Here is a 20,958-nt window from a genome sequence, read left to right as displayed (position 1 = left end):
GCTGGGGTTCCGTTCAACCTGGACTCCCGCTACCCCCGAGGAGTTTTCTGAGGGGCACAGGCAACAGTGACTAGAACCACCTGAAAGAGGAGTGCTTTATTCAAATATTTACCAGGATTTTGTGGTCATAATAAAGGCAAAACTATCTGTGTTAACCATTTTTACTTCCCTGAAACTAACAGCAATTTATGGTGCCTGTGTGTGTGCAATTAAACAAGGAAAAGCAGAGATTGCTCTCAATTTTTTCTGACAGTGCACTGTTGGGTTCCTCTAAATTGAAATAATGTGGAAATGGCTGGACAGTCAAAAACTTGTCCTTTAATGCTGTTAGTCTTGGTGTACAAACGCTACAAGGAGTTACACCTTCTTGAATGAGGTGAGATTAGTAAATTATGATTGAACTTAATATATTATTAAAGATGAATAGCACCTTCTTGAATGAGGTGTGACTAGTCTTTAGTAATGTGTTAATTTCATAACTCACACCCTATTAATTTTGTGGAATATTAGTTTTTCCATGTGATAAAAAATAAACTTTTAAAGTAATGGGTGCAGAAAGACGTTTATTTGATATTTTAGAGCTTCTACCCCATGTACATGTCCCAATCACTTATATCACCTTATGTAAAATTTCAACTGGAAATGAGTGTGTTTTACTTCCTGATTTGCTATTTCTAAGAATACTTTGAACCGAATGGCTGTGACTTTGATAACATTTCTATTGCTTGATGTTTGAAGATTCCTTTGCCTCCTGATTGCAAATGTTTTTGGGGAAGTGGAAATCCAAGCCAGTGAGATTGATAGATCGTTGTGTGCAGCTTCCTTCAAAGCTGACTGTGAATGTTTTTACTTCATTGCTGACATTGAGATCCTTACCATGAATTTAGAAGTACATTCAATGTAATTAATTAGTCCTGTACTTCATTATTCACCAGTCTGATACACATAATATCAGAGGTAAATTGTTAAGATAGGTACACAAACTTTCCAAGTGACGGTGTATCCATAAAGGTATAAGTTGACTCAGTTGGCTGGTTTTCAATACAAAGTAACACCAACAATGTGGGTTCAATTCCTGCCCCAGCTTACATTACAATGAAGGACTCTCTGTCTCAGTCTCTCACCTTGCCTGAAGCATAGTGACCCTCCAGTTGTCTCTTGCTAATGAGAGAACAGCCGTATGGTGCAGTTGGACTATGGCAACTTTACCACAATCTTTCACCATTAAATATGTATATTGTACATCATTGAGAGAATACAGTAATCGTAGGTTAAATATATTATAGCCATTTCAAAACCTTTTTTTTGGTTTTGTTTTCTCTTGGTGTACTTTGTGCACTTGAATCTTTATGCTGATTATTCTGCATTGTGTATATTCTATTCTAACACCAGTAATCCAAAAAAAGGAATATAGATAATGCCATGTATGACAGATATTCACTGTCCACCCATCTGCAAACTGACATTTTTAGACAGAGGTGAATGGAAAGCTCACCTTAGCAGGTGCATTGTGCAAGTCTAGGCTTAGCTGGAGTAGAAAATTCGAAGAGTGGCAGAATAGCGATCATATTACTATTATAAGAGAGAATTTGGCTCATCACGATATTGTGTGTCACTTCAGAAGCATCTAGTTATAGTATTTCTTGCTTTTGGTGGCAATGAATGGAAAAGAATGCTCACGTGATGAACAGCACCTTAACTACTTATCTTCACTGATTTTGATGGCACCAAAAACGGCTGCAGGTCCTGCCATATTGTCTAACAATACTATGGGAAATTTTCTTCATAAAGTCTAAGCAACAGAAAGCCCGATTTGGAGCTGTGGCATAGGCTACAGGGAGCATCGGTAGATATCATGCAGTAGACAGCTGGCACATGTGGTGACAGTAATCATTAGATGTCTGGAAAGAGGGCTCTAAAAATATGCGGGCAATTTGCAATTCTGACTGATGTGGACAGTGTTCGAAATAGAAGACAGGACTGCACCAATTCAGCAACTATGAGTATGCTCAGATTCTACTGTTTTAATTTTCTCCAAACTCAGGCCTGTCTCTTTTATGTCTCTTTTTCACTTTTACCTGACCTTTAACCCCCTGCCCATTTAATGGTAGTAAAGGCTGTATGATGCTTTCTAATCCTCTCAAATTGATCCCCTTGATACTCAAGAACCTATCTCAGTCTTAAATGTACATGGCCTCGACAGCCTGCTGCGGCAATAAATTCCATAGATCCACCACTGTCTGGCTGAAGATGTTTCTTCTTATCTCTGTCCTCAAAGGTCTTTCCTTTTCTCGAAGGTGATGGCCTCATGTCCCAGTCTCTCCTACCAATGGAAACATCTTCCCAACATCTACTCTTCCCAGGCCATTCAGTATTCTGTATGTTATAATTAGATCCCCCTCATCCTTCTAAATTCCATCAAGTAGAAACCCAGAGACCTCAAATGTACCTCATGTGTTAAGCTTTTCATTTCTGGGACCATTCTCGTGAACCTCCTCTGAACATGCTCCAGAGCCAATACAACCTTCCTGAGATATGGGGCCCAAAACTGCACACAATACTCCAAATGTGCTCTGACCAGAGCCTTATGGAGCTTCAGAAGTGTATCCCTACTTTTATATTCAAGTCCTCTCAAAATAAATGCCATCATTGCATTTGCCTTCCTAACTACAGACTCAACGTGTAAGTTTACCTTGAGAGAATCCTGGATGAGAACCTCCAAGTCTCTTTGCACTTCAGACTTCTGAACTTTCTCCCGATTTAGAAAACAGTCCATGCCTCTATTCTTCCTACCAACGTGCATGACCTCACATTTTCCCACATTGTACTCAATCTGCCACTTCTTTACAACTCTCCTAACCTATCCAAATCCTTCTGCAGCCTCCCCAACTCCTCAATGCTACCTGTCCCTCTATCTATCTTTATATCATCTGTAAATGTCCTCAGTTCTTTCATCTAGATCGTTAATGTATAAAGTGAAAAGTTATCCCAACACTGAGTCTTGCAAAACACTACTTGTCACCAGTTGCCATCCTGAGAAGGATCCTTTTATCCCCACTCTCTACTTTCTGCTAGACAGCCAAGCTTGTATCCATGCTAGCACCTTGCCTCTTAACATCATGAGCCCTCACCTTACTCAGTAGTCTCCTGTGCGACACCTTGTCAAAGGCCTTCTTGAAGTCCAGATAGATAACATCCATTGGCTCTGCTTATTCTAACCTGCTCGCTACTTCCTCAAAGAATTCTAGCAGATTTAACAGTCATGACCTCCCCTTGATGAAACCATACTGACTTTGCCTATTTTACCATGCACTTGCAAGTATTCAGAAACCTCATCCTTCACAATGGATTCCAAGATCTTATCCACAACCAAGGCTAACCAGTCTGTAATTTTCCATCTTTGGCCTTACTCCCTTTTTACACAAGAGTGTCACATTAGCGATTTTCCAGTCTTCTGGGACGCTCCCAGATTCTAACAATTCCTGAAAGATCACCACTAACTCCTCCACTATCCCTTCAGCTACCTCTGTTAGAATTCTGGGATGTAGTCCATCTGGTCCAGGTGGTTTATCCACCTTCAGGCCATTCAGTTTTCTATCACCTTCTCCTTGATAATGGCCACCATACTCAGTTCTGCCCCTCACTCTTTTGAATTTTTGGGATACTACTCATGTCTTCCACTGTGAAGATTTCCTTGTTCCTCACTGCTTCCTCTCTAGCGTAATTTTCTAGCAGCCCAATGTCCACTTTTGCCTCTCTTTTGTCCTTTATATATCTAAAGAAATTCTGACATTTATAATACTGGCTTGCTTACCCTCATATTTAATCTTCTCCCCCCTTATTTAATCTTCTCCCCCCTTATTTATTTTTTTGTTGCCCTCAGTTAGTCTTTGTAGGCTTCCCAATCCCCTGGTATCTCATTGCCCTTTGCCACACAATGTGCTTTCTGCTTTGTTTTATGCTGTTCCTGACTTCCCAAACCAGCCACGATTGCCTCATCCTACCTATACCATGCTTCTTCTTCCTTGGGATGATTCTCTGCTGTGTCTCCTGAATTATTCCCAGAAATCCCTGCCATTGCTGTTACACTGTCTTTCCTGCTAGGCTTCTCCCAGTCAATTCTAACCAGCTCTTCTTTCATGCCTCTGTAGTTGCCTTTATTCAGCTGTAATACCATTACCTCTGATTCTATGTTCTCCTCCTGAAATTGCAGAGAAAGTTCAATCATATTATGATCACTGTCTCCTAAGGGTTTCTTCACCTTAAGCTCCCTTATCAAGTCTGCCTCATTGCACAACACTGAATCCAGCTTAGCCTTTTCCCTAGTGGCTCCACTATAAGCTGCTCCAGAAAGCCATCTCGTAGACATTCCACAAATTCCTTTTCTTGCAATTACTACCAACCTGATTTTCCCAGTCCACCTGCATATTGAAATCCCCCATGATTGCTGCCCGTGTATATCAGTCACTAAAATTAAAATGCAAGTGCAACAGGTGGTGACGAAGGCAAAGAATATGTTGACATTCATACCAAGAGGCCAGGCAGCATCTCAGGAATAGAGAATTCGATGTTTCGAGCATAAGCCCTTCATCAGGAGGGCTTCTCCCCCCTTCCTGTGATTCCTGATGAAGGGCTTATGCTCGAAACGTCGAATTCTCTATTCCTGAGATGCTGCCTGGCCTGCTGTGCTTTGACCAGCAACACATTTGCAGCTGTGATCTCCAGCATCTGCAGACCTCATTTTTTATTCATACCAAGAGGATTTAAGTACAGAAGCAGGAATGTCTTGCTGCAGTTATACAGGGCCTCCATGAGACTATCCCTGAGTGTCTTGTGCAGTTTGTGACTCGACTGAAAAAGGATGTTCTGGCTTTGGAGGGAGTACAACAAAGATTTTTCAGACTGATTCCTAGGGTGGCAAGACTGGCATATGAAGTTAAACTGAATCATTTAGGACTATATTTACAGGAGTTCAGAAGAATGAGTGGAGAATCTCACAGAAACATTCTAACAGGACAAGATAGGGTAAACACAGGAAGAGATGATCCTGATGACTCAGGAGTTCAGAACCAGTGGTTGTAGTCTAATGATATGGAATAGACCATTTCAGAACGAAATGATGTGAAATTCTTCACCCAAAAAGTGGTGAGCCTGTGGAATTCTTGCCTACACAAAGCAGTTGAGGCCAAAACATTGAATGTTTTCAAGAAGATGTTTAATATCCTTCTTAGGACAAAAGGGATCAAAAGGTATAGGGAGAAAGTTGAAAGAGTTAGATGATCAGATGTGATCATATTAAATGGCACAGCGGGCTCAAAGGCCCGCTTGGCTATCGTAGCACCCACATTTATTCTAATTTTCACCTTATGTTATACTAGCGGGCTGACGTCAAAGAATCAATACCCACTTCCAATTCAATTTATCTTCACCTCATTGTCTTCAACCTGCAGTCTGAATCTAATTTATGCCAACAGTGAAAAATAAGCCATTCTACACAGCCCTGAAAAAAAATCACTTACAATCTAGTTGTTAATGTGATTTTATGAAAACACCATCACTCTCACTCTGTTACAGGTGGACAAACTGGCAAATTTGTACAACATCCATCTTCGCACTGGCTGCTTTTGTAACACTGGAGGCTGTCAGCAACACCTCGGAATTAGTAATGAAGATGTCAAAATGAATCTAAAGGTTAGTATTTACTATATACGAATTTTGTATTTGATGTCTGAATGGTTTGCAGCTCGTTCAGAAAGATAAATCATAGTTACAAAACTGGATGAAAATCTTTGCAATTTTTCATCTCAACACAACACAACTTCCTCCAGCAGGAAGTTTGCTAAGCTGCTTAACAAACCTTCCTAATGTTTGGACAAGACTGAGTTCATTGTTCATATTATGCATTAATTCTAATTTCAAAAAAACCTTGAACAAGACTAAACTGAAGGATGTTTACATTCTGGGTTGGAAACAGAGAATTTTTACATGGTTCTAATCTAGCTCCTTCAAATATGAGCACCTTAGATTAGTACTTTCCTGACCTTTTACTTATGGATACTACCATGCTGGAGACATGAGGCGTTGTGTTGTTTTTGGTAAAATATAAAAATTACACCTTAGCTTAAGATTTTTCAACCTCTTGAATAATTTGCCCATACACCCACAATACCATTCTTGATTTGTCTGAATGGTTCCAATACTTTACAGTAATCCATGTAGTTTTCATATTTATTTTATTTTCATTCAGTTGTGTGTGATTTTCCTTTTGTCTATCTCTCAACAAACTAACACACAAGACAAAAAAAAGTATAAAAGATTGTGACCTGAGCACTAAGCTTATCACATTGGTCAATATTCTGTGCTACAATAAATGTCAGGATTGCATCAGTCAGCAATCACTAATTCCACCAATTTAAATACATCTGCCCAGTCTCATCTTATTGCTAAAAGTGATCTGGAATGTTATTCTTCATTGAAGCACCTTCCATTGATAATCTGAATCAAAAATTAGAGAATGTATAAGAATGCCATAGATGAATTTGACCTTTAAAAGGCCTTGCAGATTTCAAAAGTAATTTGTTTGGGTCTATCAAATGTGGTGAGCAAGAAGCCTTCATTTGCTGTGGCTGTAAAAGATCTCTTAATGCTGCATGCACACTAACATGAGGTATCTAGTGCCCTGGACACTTCTGTTTTTCATTCTAGGAATGCAGACAATACTAGTTAGGCCTATGTTTATTGCTATTTCGTAATGACCCTTGGACATTTGGTGCTGAGCCATTGCGTAGACTCACTGCAGTCCATGTGATGTAGGTACATGCATTGTGCTGTTAGGAAGGAAGTTCCAGAATGTTTGACCATGTAACACTGAGAAACTAGTGTATAATTCCAATTTTGGGAGGTTTATGACTTGAAAGGGAACATATAGGTGATTGTGCTTGCATGCATCTGCTGCCCTTGATTTTCACAATGGTAGCAGCTACCAGCAGAATTTTGCTGAGTTATGGATAGAGCCTTTTGCTGCCACTATGCACTGCTGGTGAAGGGAGTGAATATTAAAGGTCATGGACTGATCAGTCAGGCTGCTTTGTCTTAGATGGAATAGAGTTTCTTGACTGTTGTTGGAACGTACTCATCCAGGCAAATGGAGAATATTTCTTCATATTATGGATTTGTGTCATGTAGTTTACGGATCAGCTTTGGGAGTCAGGAGTTGAGTTATTCACTGCAGATTTCCAGTATCTTTCCTGCTCTGATTGCCATCAGATTTGCTGGTCAATCTAACTTTCTGGACTTGGTAGGTAGATTCAGATAATAATGTCATTGAATATCAAGGAGAGGTGGTTAGATCGTCTCCTGTTGGAGATGGTCATTTCCTAACGTGCATTTTGCTTAGTATTTAACAACCCAAGGTTAAATGCCATTTAGGTCTTGTTACATGTGGACATAGACTGTTTTAGTGTTTAAGAAGTTCCAAGTATTACTGAAGATTGCAGTCGTAGAATCATCATCATCATAGAATCATCAATTCATGCAACATGGAAACAGGCCCTTTGGTCCAACTCGTCCATCAGTCAATATTCCCACGCTTGACCTTATTGATGGAGAGAAAATCATTGTTGAAGCTGCAAGGCACTACCCTGAAGAAGTCATGTGCCAAAGGGAGGTAAGGGAGGAAATTGCTGGGGCCTTCTACGAAATCTTTGTATCCTCTTTAGTCACAGGCAAGATCCCAGAGGAATGGAGAATAGCCAGTGATGTTCGTTTGTTCAAGAAGGATGTCAGTGATAATCTGGAAAATTATAGGCCAGTGAGCTTTACGTCAGTAGTAGGGAAATTATTGGAGAAGATTCTTAAGTACAGGATTTATTCACATTTGGAAAACTATGGACTTAGGAACAACAGATAGCATGACTACTAGCAGAGGAGATTGTATCTCACATCATTGATTACGTGTTTTGTGGAAGCGACAAAGATGATTAATGAGGGCAGAATGGTGGACTTCGTCTACGTGGACGTTAGCAAAGCCTTTGACAAGATTCCTCATGGCAAGCAGTACAGAAAGTGAACTGACGTGGGATCAGCAGTGAGCTGGTAAGATGATACAGAACTGGCTTGGTCATAGAAGACTAGTGTAGCAGTAGAAGGGTTTAATTTCTGACTGTGATCAGTGGTATCCTCAGCAATTAGTGCAGGGACCCTAACAAAAACAGAAATTGCAGGAAGAGATCATCAGGTCTGGCAGCATTTGTGAAGAGAATCTGAGTCAATGTTTCAGGTCCGAGTGACCTTCCTCAGAAGGGTCACCAGACTCAAAATGTTAACTCTGATTTCTCTTCACAGATGCTGCCAGATCAGCTGAACTTTACCAGCAATTTATGTTTTTGTTACTGATTTACAGTATCTGCAGTTCTTTTGGTTTTTATTTAGTGTTGGGACCCTGGTGTTTGTAATATACATAAAATTGATTTGGAGGAAAATATAGACGGCTTGATTAGTAAGTTTGCAGGTGACACAAAGATTTGGGGAGCTGCGCATAGTGAGAAGGATTGCCAGAGGATACAGTAGGATGTAGTTAGGCCTGAGATTAGGACAGAGAAACGGCCATTGGAATTGAAACCGGACAAATGCATGGTGATGCATTTTGCAAGGAGGAATGTTTATAGTAAATGGCAAAACACTTAGAAGCATTAGCACACAGAGAGATCTAGACATACAGGCTCACAGTTCCCTGAAAGTGGCAACACAGTTGGATCAGGCAGCCAAAAGGCATATGTCATGCTTGCCTTCATCAGTCGGGGTACAGGGTCTAAAAATTACCAAGTCATGTTGTAGCTGTATAGAACTTCAGTTGGGCCACATTTGGAATATTACAGACAGTTCTGGTCACTACACCAACAGAAGGATGTGGAGACTTTGGAGAGGGTACAGAAAAGGTTTACCAGGATGTTACCTGTTTTGAAGGGTAATAGCTACGAGGAGAAATTGCACAAACCTGGTGTGTTTTCACTTCAACATTGAAGGCCAAGGAGTAACCTGATACAAGTTTACAAAATTATGAGAGGCATGGATTGAATGGATAGTCAGAGACTTTTTTCTCAGGGTAGAAGTGTTCATTACTAGGAGACATATGTTTAAGGTAACAGGGGCAAGTTTAAAGGAGATGTGAGAGGCATGTCTTTTACATGGAGGATGGTGGTATGTGTCTGGAAAGTGCTGCCAGAGGAGGTGGTAGAGACAGATGCAATAACAATGTTTAAGAGGCACCTTGATAGATTCATGAATAGGCAGGGAATAGAGAGATATGGACTGTGTAGGGACAAAAGGTTTTTAGCTTAGAAAGGCATCATGTATTGGCATAGTATTGGTGGGTTGTAAGGCATGTTTCTGTGCTGTACTGTTCTTTTTCCTTTGTTCGATGGTTTGGTACTACTGCATGAACATAGCCCTTTCCTGAGATTTCACATATTTGCAGCTCATTTAATCTGATGCTATTCTTGCATAGCGTCCTGCCATCTCCAGTGAACCAGAGTTGGGCACTAGCTTGATGAAATTATGTCTTTTCAACATGCGATCCTTCAATCATTTCACTTTGTTGAAGTAAGCAGTGCCAATAATATTTCAAACACCAAAACAATTGCAGGCATGGACCCAAGTTGATCAAGGATGTGCATTGTAGCCAGATCTTAAGACATCATTCCACCACCTGTAGTGAGAAGTAAATATTAATGGGAAACACAAAGGGCAAAGATAAACTAACGCTATCTTTGTTTACTGAATCAGAGGTTCAGTGTCCCTGTATTTTGTGCGTAACAGTTAGGGACACAGTAACTGTAGTTCTGAGGGCACTCACCATTCTCCCTGCTGCAAGATGCTGTCAAGTGGTTAGCTGAAGCTCTATTAATTCTTCCAATTAATTGGGTGAAACAACATCAATGGAACAACCTTACAGTAAGGCTTAGATTGGAAACACTTCATCACATTTGGTTGAAATGCTGAAACCTCTATAAATAATTGTAGAACACATTGGGATCATACTATAGAACTCCATAGCCAACGGGAAATTGACAGGCAAATTTGTAAGGAAATCTCAGTTATCTGTCAGAATAATAGGGTTGCAATGGTAAGGGATTTTAACTTTCCAAACATAGATTGGAACTGCCACAGTGATAAGGGCTTAGATAGAGAGGAATTTGTTAAATATATACAAGAAAATTTTCTGATTCAGTATGTGGATGTACCAACTAGAGAAGAAACAAAACTTTACCCTCTCATGGGAAATAGGTCAGGGCATGTGACTGAGGTGTCGGGGGGTAGAGAGCACTTTGCAGTCAAAGTGATCAAAATTTTATTAGTTTTAAAACAGTTATGTGAAAGTGAACGTTCTAAATTGGACGAAGTCCAGTTTTGATGATATTTGGAAAGAACTTTTAAAAGTTGATTGGGGACAACTATTGGCAGATAAAGGGATTGATGGAAAGTGGGAGGCCTTCAAAAATGAGATAATGAGAATTCAGAGACAATATGTTCATGTTAGTGTGAAGGACAAGGCTGGTAAGTGTTGGGAATGCTGGATGACCAGAGAAATATAGGCTTTGGTCAAGAAATCAATGAAGCATACGTCAAATATAGACAGCTGGGCTCGAGCAAAGAGTATAGGACAGTAGGAGTATGCTCAAGACGGAAATGAGATAGCCTTGAAATATAGAATTAAGGAGAATCCAAAGAGATTCAAGAAATAGGTAAAAAAAAATGAGTAACAAGGGAGAAAGTAGGGCTTATGCCCGAAACATTGATTCTCCTGCTCCTCGGATGTTGCCTGACCTGCTGTGCTTTTCCAGCATCACACTCTCGACCCCTTAAAGATCAACAAGGCTTTTATGTGTGGAACAGAAGGAGATATGTGAGATACTAAATGAGTATTTTGCATCAGTGCTCACTGTGGATAAGGATATGGAAGCTAGAGAATAAATAGCAACATCTGAAAAAGTGTCCATAATCAGATGAGGTGGTGCTGGACATCTTAAAATGCATAAAGGCGGATAAATCCCTGGATCCTGATCAAGTGTACGTTAGAACTTTGTGGGAAGCTAGGGAAGTGATTGGTGGGCAGTGTTACTCTTTGGAAAAGCAGGATTTATACACTTAATGGTAAGATTCTAGGGAATGTTGCTGAACAAAGAGACCTTGGAGTGCAGGTTCATAGCTTCATGAAAGTAGAGTCACAGGTAGGTAGGATAGTGAAGAAGGCATTTAGCATGCTTTCCTTTATTGGTCAGAGTATTGAGTACAGGGGTTGGGAGGTCATGTTGCGGCTGTACAAGACATTGGTTAGGCCACTGTTGGAATATTGCATGCAATTCTGGTCTCCTTCCAAGTGAAACATGAAAGGGTTCAGAAAAGATTTTCAAGAAAGTTGCCAGGGTTGGAGGATTTGAGCTACAGGGAGAGGCTGATTAGGGTCAGGCTGTTTTCCCTGGAGCATCGGAGGCTGAGGGGTGACCTTATAGAGGTTTATAAAATCATGAGGTGCATGGATAGGATAAATAGACAAGGTCTTTTTCCTGGGGTAGGGGAGTCCAGAACTAAAGGGCATAGGTTTAGGGTGAGAGGGGAAAGATATAAAAGAGATCTACGGGGCAACTTTTTCACGTAGAGGGTGGTACGTGTATGGAATGAGCTGCCAGAGGAAGAGATGGAGGCCAGTACAATTGCAACATTTAAAAGGCATTTGGATGGGTATATGAATAAGAAAGCTTTGGAGGGATATGGGCCGGGTGCTGACAAATGGGACTCAATTACGTTGGGATATCTGGTCGACATGGACAAGTTGGTCCAAAGGCTCTGTTTCCGTGCTTACATTTCTATGATTCTATGACTCTAAGTGAGGTGCCGGAAGATTGGAGGTTGGCCAACATGGTGCCACTACTTTAGTGGGCGACACGGTGGCACAGTGGTTAGCACTGCTGTCTCACAACGCCAGAGACCTGGGTTCAATTCCTGCCTCAGGCGACTGACTGTGTTGAGTTTGCATGTTCTCCCCATGTCTGCGTGGGCTTCCTCCAGGTGCTCCCGTCCAAAGATGTGTGGGTCAGGTGAATTGGCCATGCTAAATTGCCTGTAGTGTTAGGTAAGGTGTAAATGTAGGGGTATGGTGGGTTGCGCTTCGGCAGGCCGGTGTGAACTTGTTGGGCCGAAGGGCTGTTTCCACACTGTAAGTAATCTAATCTAATCTTAAAGGTTGTAAGGAAAAGCTGGGGAACTATAGACCAGTAGCCTGACATCTGCAGTTGTGAGGTTGTTGGAGGGAATTGTGAGGGACAGGATTTACATATATTTGGAATGGAAAGGACTGATTGGGGATAGTCAACATGCCTTTTTCATGGAAAGTGAATCATAAAATTCATTGAGTTTTTTGACGAAGTGAAAAAAGGATTGATAAGGGCAGAGTGGTGGATGTAGTCTATATAGACTTCAGCAAGACTTTCAAAATGGTTTTGTGTGGTAGACTGGTTAACAAGGTTGATCACGTGGAATACAGGGAGAGCTAGCCATTTGGATACAAAATTGGCTTGAAAGTAGTGGTAGTGGTTGAGAATTGCCTTTTGGACTAATGACCTGTGACCAGCATTGTGCCGCAAGGATCAGTCTTGGGTCCACTGCTTTTCGTCATTTATATAAATGATTTGGATGTGAATAGACGAGGAATGCCTCGTACGTTGGCAGATGACACCAGAATTGGTGGTATAGTGGACAACAATGAAGGTTAACTCAGAGTACACTGGGACCATGATCAGATAGGCAAGTGAGCTGAGGAGTTGCAGGTGAAGTTGATTTGGATAAATGCGAGGTGCTTCATTTTGGAAAGGTAAATCAAGGCAGTACTTATACAGTTAATGGTCATATCCTGGGGAGTGTTGCCGAACAAAGAGACTTTGGGGTTGAAAAATGTGATGCTGAAAAAGCACAGCAGGCCAGGCAGCGTTCGAGGAGCAGGAGAATCGATGTTTCGGGCATAAGCCCTTCTTCAGGAATGAGGCTGGTGTGCCAGGCAGGCTGAGATAAAAGGTAGGGGGGAGGGGATTTGGGGGAGGGGCGCTGGGAATACAATAGGTGGAAGGAGGTGAGGGTGATAGGCCGGAGAGGGTGTGGGGGCGGAGAGGTCGGGAAGAAGATTGCAGGTCAAGGGGGCGGTGCTGAATCTGGGGGTTGGGACTGAGAGAAGGTGGGGGGAGGGGAAATGAGGAAGCTAGAAAAATCTACATTCATCCCATGTGGTTGGAGGGTTCCTGGGTGGAAGATGAGGCGCTCTTCCTCCAGGCGTTGTGTGATCAGGGTCTGCGAATGCAGGAGGCCAAGGACCTGCATGTCCTTGGCGGAGTGGGAGGGGGAGTTGTGTTCAGCCACAGGACAGTTCGTTTGATTGTCGCGGGTGTCCCAGAGGTGTTCCCTGAAACGTTCCGCAAGTAGGCGGCCTGTCTCCCCAATGTAGAGGAGACCACATCGGGTGCAACGGATACAGTAAATGATGTGTGTGGAGGTGCAGGTGAATTTGCGACGGATATGGAAGGATCCATTGTGGCCTTGGAGGGAGGTGTGGACGCAGGTTTTGCACTTCTTGCGGTTGCAAGGGAAGGTGCCGGGAGTTGAGGTTGAGTTGGTATGGGGTGTGAACCTGACGAGGGAGTCGTGGAGGGAGTGGTCTCTCCGGAACACTGATAGGGGTGGGGAGGGGAATATATCCCTGGTGGTGGGGTCTGTTTGGAGGTGGCGGAAATGACGGAGGATGATACGATGTATTCGGAGGTTGGTGGGGTGGAAGGTGAGGAGCAGTGGGGTTCTGTCTGGTGGCGATTGCAGGGGCGGAGTTGAAGGGCGGAAGTGTGGGAAGTGGAGGAGATGTGGTAGAGAGCATCGTCAACCATATCGGAGGGGAAATTGCAGTCTTTGAAGAAGGAGGACATTTGGGTTGTTCGGTGGTGGAATTGGTCCTTCTCGGAGCAGATGAGGCGGTGGTGAAGGAATTGGGAATATGGGATGGTGTTTTTACAGGGGCAGGGTGGGAGGAGGTGTAATCTAGGTAGCTGTGGGAGTCGGTCGGTTTGTAGTAAATGTCTGTGTTGAGTCGGTCGCCCGAGATAGAAATGGAGAGGTCTAGGAAGGGGAGGGAGGAGTCTGAGACAGTCCAGGTAAATTTGAGGTCGGGGTGGAAGGTGTTAGTAAAGTGGATGAACTGTTCAACCACCTTGTGGGAGCACAAGGTAGCGCCAATACAATCATCGATGTAGTGGAGGAAAAGGTGGGGTGTGGTGCCAGTGTAGCTGCGGAAGATGGACTGTTCCATATATCCAACGAAGAGGCAAGAATAGCTGGGGTCCATGTGGGTGCCCATGGCTACTCCTTTGGTTTGGAGGAAGTGGGAGGATTGAAAGGAGAAGTTGTTCAGAATGAGGACCAGTTCAGTCAGTCGAAGGAGGGTGTCAGTGGAAGGGTACTGGTTGGGTCGGCGGGAGAGGAGGAAGCGGAGGTCTTGGAGGCCTTTGTGATGGGGGATGTAAGTGTACAGGGACTGGATGTCCATCGTGAAGACAAGGCGTTGGGGGCCAGGGAAGCGAAAATCATGGAGGAGGTGGAGGTCGTGGGTGGTGTCCCAAACGTAGGTGAGGAGTTCTTGGATTAAGTGGGACAGCACAGTGTCGAGGTCTGCAGAGATGAGTTCAGTGGGGCAGGAGCAGACTGAGACAATGGGTCGGCCGGGGCAGCCGGGTTTGTGGATTTTGGGCAGGAGGTAGAAACAGGCGGTGCGGGGTTGTGGAACTATGAGGTTGGAGGTGGTGGATGGGAGATCCCCTGAGGTAATGAGTTTATGGATGGTCTGGGAGATGATGGTTTGGTGGTGGGAGGTGGGGTCATGGTCAAGGGGGCAGTAGGAGGAGGTGTCTTTGAGTTGGCGTCGAGCTTCAGCGGTGTATTTTCACCATCCCTCCAGAAAACCCCACACCAAGTCCTAGCTCCCAGCCCTGCTGTATTTTCACCATCCCTCCAGAAAACCCCACACCAGGTCCCAGCTACCACGTCGATCTCCGTCCCCATGACTAACTCTGCCCCCAAGCCTAACTCTGCCCCAGTTTCAGCCCCACACCAGGTCCTAGCTCCCAACCCTGCCGTATTTTCACCATCTCTCCAGACATCCCCTTCTCTGAGGATGAACGATCAGTCCTCAGCAGAGGCCTCACGTTCATCCCACTACGCTCCTGAATCAGTGAGTTCGACACGCAGCTAGACATCAAGCATTTATTCCACTGCCTTCGCCTCCATGCCTACTTCTTCAAACAGGATTCCTGCCCACCCTCTGATGACCCCCTCTCCTGACTCCAATACACCCCATCCACCTGGACACTCCATGCTGGCCTCTTACCCGCCCTCGATCTCTTCATATCCAACTGCCGCCGCGATATTGACCGCCTCAACCTGTCCACCCCTTTCACCCACTCCAACCTCTCACCCTCACAACACGCAGCTCTCCACTCCCTCTGCTCTAACCCAACCTCACCATCAAACTGGCAGACAAGGGAGGCGCAGTGGTAGTTTGGCGCACCGATCTTTACACCGTTGAAGCTAGACGCCAACTCGCAGACACCTCCTCCTACTGCCCCCTTGACCATGACCCCACCTCCCACCACCAAACCATCATCTCCCAGACCATCCATAACCTTATCACTTCAGGGGATCTCCCATCCACTGCCTTCAACCTCATGGTCGCACAAGCCCGCACCGCCTGTTTCTACCTCCCGTCCAAAATCCACAAACCCGACTGTCCTGGCCGATCCATTGTCTCAGCCTGCTCCTGCCCCACTGAACTCATCTCTGTGTACCTCGACACTGTCCTGTCCCCCTTATTCCAAGATCTCCGCACCTACATTCGAGACACCACACACGCTCTCCACGTCCTCCATGATTTTCGCTTCCCTGGCCCCCAACGCCTTGTCTTCACGATGGACATCCAGTCCCTGTACACTTACATCCCCCATCACAAAGGCCTCCAAGACCTCCGCTTCTTCCTCTCGCGTCAACCCAACCAGTACCCTTCCACTGACACCCTCCTTCGACTGACTGAACTGGTCCTCACGCTGAACAACTTCTCCTTTCAATCCTCCCACTTCCTCCAAACCAAAGGAGTAGCCATGGGCACCCACATGGACCCCAGCTATGCTTGCCTCTTCGTTGGATATATGGAACAGTCTATCTTCCGCAGCTACACTGGTACCACTCCCCCATCTTTTCCTCCACTACATCGATGATTGTATTGGCGCTACTTCATACTCCCACGGGGAGATTGAACAGATCATCCACTTTACTAACATCTCCCACCCCGACCTCAAATTTACCTGGACTGTCTCAGACTCCTCCCTCCCCTTCCAAGATCTCTCCATTTCTATCTCGGGCGACCGACTCAACACAGACATTTACTACAAACTGACCGACTCTCACAGCTACCTAGATTACACCTCCTCCCACCCTGTCCCCTGTAAAAACACCATCCCATATTCCCAATTCCTTCGCCTCCACCGCACCTGCTCCCAGGAGGATCAATTCCACCACCGAACAACCCAAAAGGCCTCCTTTTTCAAAGACCGCAATTTCTCCTCCAATGTGGTCGATGATGCTCTCCACCGCATCTCTTCCACTTCCCGCACCTCTACCCTTGAAACCCGCCCCTCCAATGGCACCAGGACAGAACCCCACTGCTCCTCACCTTCCACCCCACCAACCTCCAAATACATCGTATCATCCTCCGTCATTTCCGCCACCTCCAAACAGACCCCACCACCAGGGATATATTCCCCTCCCCACTCCTATCAGTGTTCCGGAGAGCCCACTCCCTCCGCGACTCCCTCGTCAGGTCCACACCCTCCACCAACCCAACCTCCACTCCCGGCACCTTCCCCTGTAACTGCAAGAAGTGCAAAACTTGCGTCCACACTTCCCTCCAAGGCCCCAATGGATCCTTCCATATCCGTTGCAAATTCACCTGCACCTCCACACACATTATTTACTGTATTCGTTGCACCCGATTCGGTCTCATCTACTTTGGGGAGACAGGCCGCCTACTTGCGGAACGTTTCAGGGAACACCTCTAGGACACCCGCACCAACCAACACAACTATCCCGTGGCTGAACACAACTCCCCCTCCCACTCCGCCAAGGACATACAGGTCCTTGGCCTTCTCCATTGCCAGACCCTGACCACACAACGCCTGGAGGAAGAGCACCTCATCTTCCGCCTAGGAACCCTTCAACCACACGGGATGAATGCAGATTTCTCCAGCTTTTTCATTTCCCCTCCCCCATCTTTTCTCAGTCCCAATCCCCAGATTCAGCACCGCCGTCTTGACCTGCAATCTTCTTCCCGACCTCTCCGCCCCCACCCCCTCTCCGGCCTATCACCCTCACTCTCACCTCCTTCCACCTATCGTATTCCCAGCGCCTCTCCCCCAAATCCCCTCCCCCCTACCTTTTATCTCAGCCCGCCTGGCACACCAGCCTCATTCCTGAAGAATGGCTTATGCCCGAAACGTCATTTCTCCTGCTCCTCAGTTACTGCCTGACCTGCTGTGTTTTTCCAGCATCACATTTTTCAACTCTGGTCTCCAGCATCTGCAGTCTTCACTTTTGCCAAAGAGACTTTGGGGTGCAGGTTCAGAGTTCCTTGAAAGTGGAGTTGCAGGTAGATAGGATAGTGAAGGAGGCTTTTGGTATACTTGCCTTTATTGGCCAGTGCATTGAATGTAGGAGTTGGAAGACCATGTTGCAGCTGTACAGCACTTTTGGAATATTGTGTTCAATTCTGCTCTCCCTGCTATGGAAAAGATGTTGTGAAATCTGATAGGGTTCAGATAAGATTTACAAGGTTGTTGCGAGAGTTGGAGGATTTGAGCTATAAGGAGAGGCTGAACAGACTGGGGCAATTTTCCCCGGAGTGTCGGAGGCTGAGAGATCACCTTACAGAAGTTTAGAAAATCATAACCTTAGATGAAAACGTTTTACGCAGAAGGTGTTGTGTGTCTGCCAGAGGAAGTGGTACAATTACAACATTGGGATGGATACATCAATAGGAAGTGTTTAGAGGCATATGGGCCAAATGCTGGCAAATTGACTCGATTAATTTAGGATATCTGGTTGGATCAAAATGTCTGTTTCCGTGCTATAGATTTTTATGACTAAATTCTATAAGGATTAAAACAAATATACATTAGACCATGATTGTGGGGAGTCTGACCCTCATTGCTTCTGTCTACCTCACTACACTCCATCATCTTCTTTGCCCACCTTTTTCATGTCTAAAACCTAGATAGTTCCTCCTCAAAAGAATTGATAGTTTGCAGGTTGGATGAAACCTTCACTCTGCTCAAGATGTGCAGCTGCTTCATGTTTTGTGCATCTTTCTCCTATTAACAGATGTGTAAGGTGAATATGTTTAGATGAGAAACTGCGAGAAATGTGTCATCTAGATGTAAAGGAACACTGAACATATTGGATGCAGCAAAAATCTGTGATTCTGAAGACTTGTGCTCCATAAGACCATAAGATATAGGAGCAGAATTAGGCCATTTGGCCTATTACGTATACTCCACTATTCTGTCATGTCTGATGTATTTCTCAATCCCATTCTTCTGCTTTCTTCCTGTAACCTTTGATCCCCTACTGATTAAGAAACAATCTAACTCTGTCTTAAAATAATCTAGAAACACCCAACCCTCCAGTCAAGCTGTCCAATACAGCACTGACTCAGAAATCTACTCAAGTATATGTAAACGTGCCTACCTATTTCCTATCCATTAAAGCCAGGACTAACCAGTTCAACCACTGGTTCTTGCATCATTTTCCTTTCGATCATAAGAACTTAGGAGCAGAGGTATGCCATTCAGCCCCTTGAGCCTACTCGGCCATTTTAGATCACAGCTGGTCATCTGCATCAGTGCCATATTTCCACACTATCCATATATTCCTCAATATCATTAGTAACTGGAACTGTATCTGAACTCACTTAATAACAAACTCTCCACAGTTCTCTCAGGTGAAGAATCTAAAGATTCACCACCCTCTGAGTGATGAGTTTCCTCCTCACCTCAGTTCCAAATGGCTTGTCTTTTCTTCTGAGGTTGTGTCCCCTGGTTCAAATGTCAAGGAAAAATCTTTTTCTTCACCAGCTGTCTATCCCTTTTAGAATTTTGTAAGTTTCTATGAAATTGCCTCTAATTCTTCTAAACATTCCCAGTCTCCAACAAAGTAATATGAGGTGTTGTTGACTGTACTATCTGAAGTTAAGGCCCACTTGATGGCCTCATTGTACCTCTGCTGATATTCAGTCATCGTGAGTAGAGCCGTCATTCCATGAGAATCAACAGTGTTGTTTACTGGTAGTTTGCTTGTGCAGGTTGTAAGAATGAGATCTCTGACCGAGGGACCAGATATCAGAGAAAGGGTTGGGTTCAGCTGGGAACCATTTCCCTGATCTTGCTTTCAATCTGTAGTCTCCCATGCACCTTCCAGACTGCAGCCTCCTCCATGTACCTCCATCCTGCCCTCATTCATTTGTGACCTGGGTCTCTCTCCAGTTGTGAATAAATTGCAGACATCTACCTCTGCTTGACTGGCAGTTATTTTTCAGTTTGATTCTTGCGTGGGATGAGGGCATCCCTGGCAAGACTAGTATTTTTTGCCTGTTCCTAACTGCCATTGAACTAAGTGGCTCACTGGGCCATTTCAGAGGGCATTGAAACATCAACCACATTGCTGTGTGTCTGGAGTTACAAGCAGGCCAGACCAGGTAAGGATGCCTGACTTCTTGACCTAAAGAACATGAGTGAACCAGATGGTTTTTTTACGACACTCTGTAATTGTTGCATGGTTGCTACTAGACTAGCTTTCCAGATTTTTTTGACTCAAATTTCACTGTGTGTCTTAGGATCTGAATCTAAGCCCATGAATATGATTACTGACAAAAATAGTGGCTGATGAAAATTGATGGATAGAATGTTAAATATTCTTATTTCTTTACAATTAGGCAGGTCATGTCTGTGGAGATTCTTTGGATTTGATTGACGGCCGCCCCACCGGATCAGTCCGAATATCCTTTGGCTACATGTCTACATTTGATGATGCACAAAAGTTTTTAAAATTTATTGTTGGTTGTTTTGTTAAGCAGCCAGTTTGCTTTGACAAAGACACTTTGTCCATGCTTGAAAGGTGTGGAACAATGAGAAGACGTGATGAATCGTGGGCAGGACATCGCACAGATGAAACAACAAACAAAATCTCTTCAGAAATTGCTGCAGCACAAAATTCTGCCAGAATTGAGATTCCCCTATCTCAGAACTCTTCAGATAATCAGCTCAAGTTGGTTGAAAACCAAGAAACTTCCAAATTAATCAACGACAGTGAGTCAATCACACTCACCAACATCTACTTATACCCGATCAAGTCTTGTGCTGCTGTTGAGGTGGGTGTGAAATTTTCTTTTTCTCTTGCAAAAGTTTTAGTATTTTGAAGTTCTTTATTGCCATTCATGCCATGTTTTAATGGTCATTATTATACAGATTTAATACAGACATAAAGATTTCACTGAAAAGGACTGTTTATAGTTTTGTCAATCTAGGAATCTCATTGAACCATTTACTTAAAAGACCACCCTTTCATATTCTCTCCATTGTTGTTTTTCTGTTATGACAGTCCTCTAAATCTCCACAATTGACAACAAAAAATGAATTTTTTATGAGCTGTCAGATGTCTTCTACTTACGACTGTACTATATTCTGATTTTATACACACTGTAGCTGTTGAATTCACAGCGCATCATGAACCATACACTGACTGAGAATTATATAAATGAGCTCGCCTTCATTACAAAACACGGTTGGGTTATTTGTGCAGAGACAGGAATCTTTCTTCCCTCGC

At 43.9% G+C, this 20,958-nt stretch overlaps 1 protein-coding gene across 2 annotated transcripts in view; it reads left to right on the top strand.

The window, feature by feature from the left end:
- Nucleotides 1–20,958, top strand: part of mocos (molybdenum cofactor sulfurase) — a 241,952-nt gene that overhangs the window by 114,702 nt on the left and 106,292 nt on the right. For both annotated transcript variants that reach the window (XM_060824831.1, XM_060824830.1), the window contains exons 7-8: nucleotides 5,575–5,691; nucleotides 20,069–20,503. In XM_060824831.1, the coding sequence (XP_060680814.1) occupies nucleotides 5,575–5,691; nucleotides 20,069–20,503 (552 nt within the window). The remainder of the gene's footprint in view (nucleotides 1–5,574; nucleotides 5,692–20,068; nucleotides 20,504–20,958) is intronic.

This window comes from Hemiscyllium ocellatum, chromosome 5 (genome assembly GCF_020745735.1).
Source record: "Hemiscyllium ocellatum isolate sHemOce1 chromosome 5, sHemOce1.pat.X.cur, whole genome shotgun sequence".
NCBI classification, from domain to species: Eukaryota; Metazoa; Chordata; class Chondrichthyes; order Orectolobiformes; family Hemiscylliidae; genus Hemiscyllium; species Hemiscyllium ocellatum.
The sequence above is the reverse complement of the archived record's forward strand: the minus strand, read 5'-3'. Positions and strand labels throughout refer to the sequence as shown.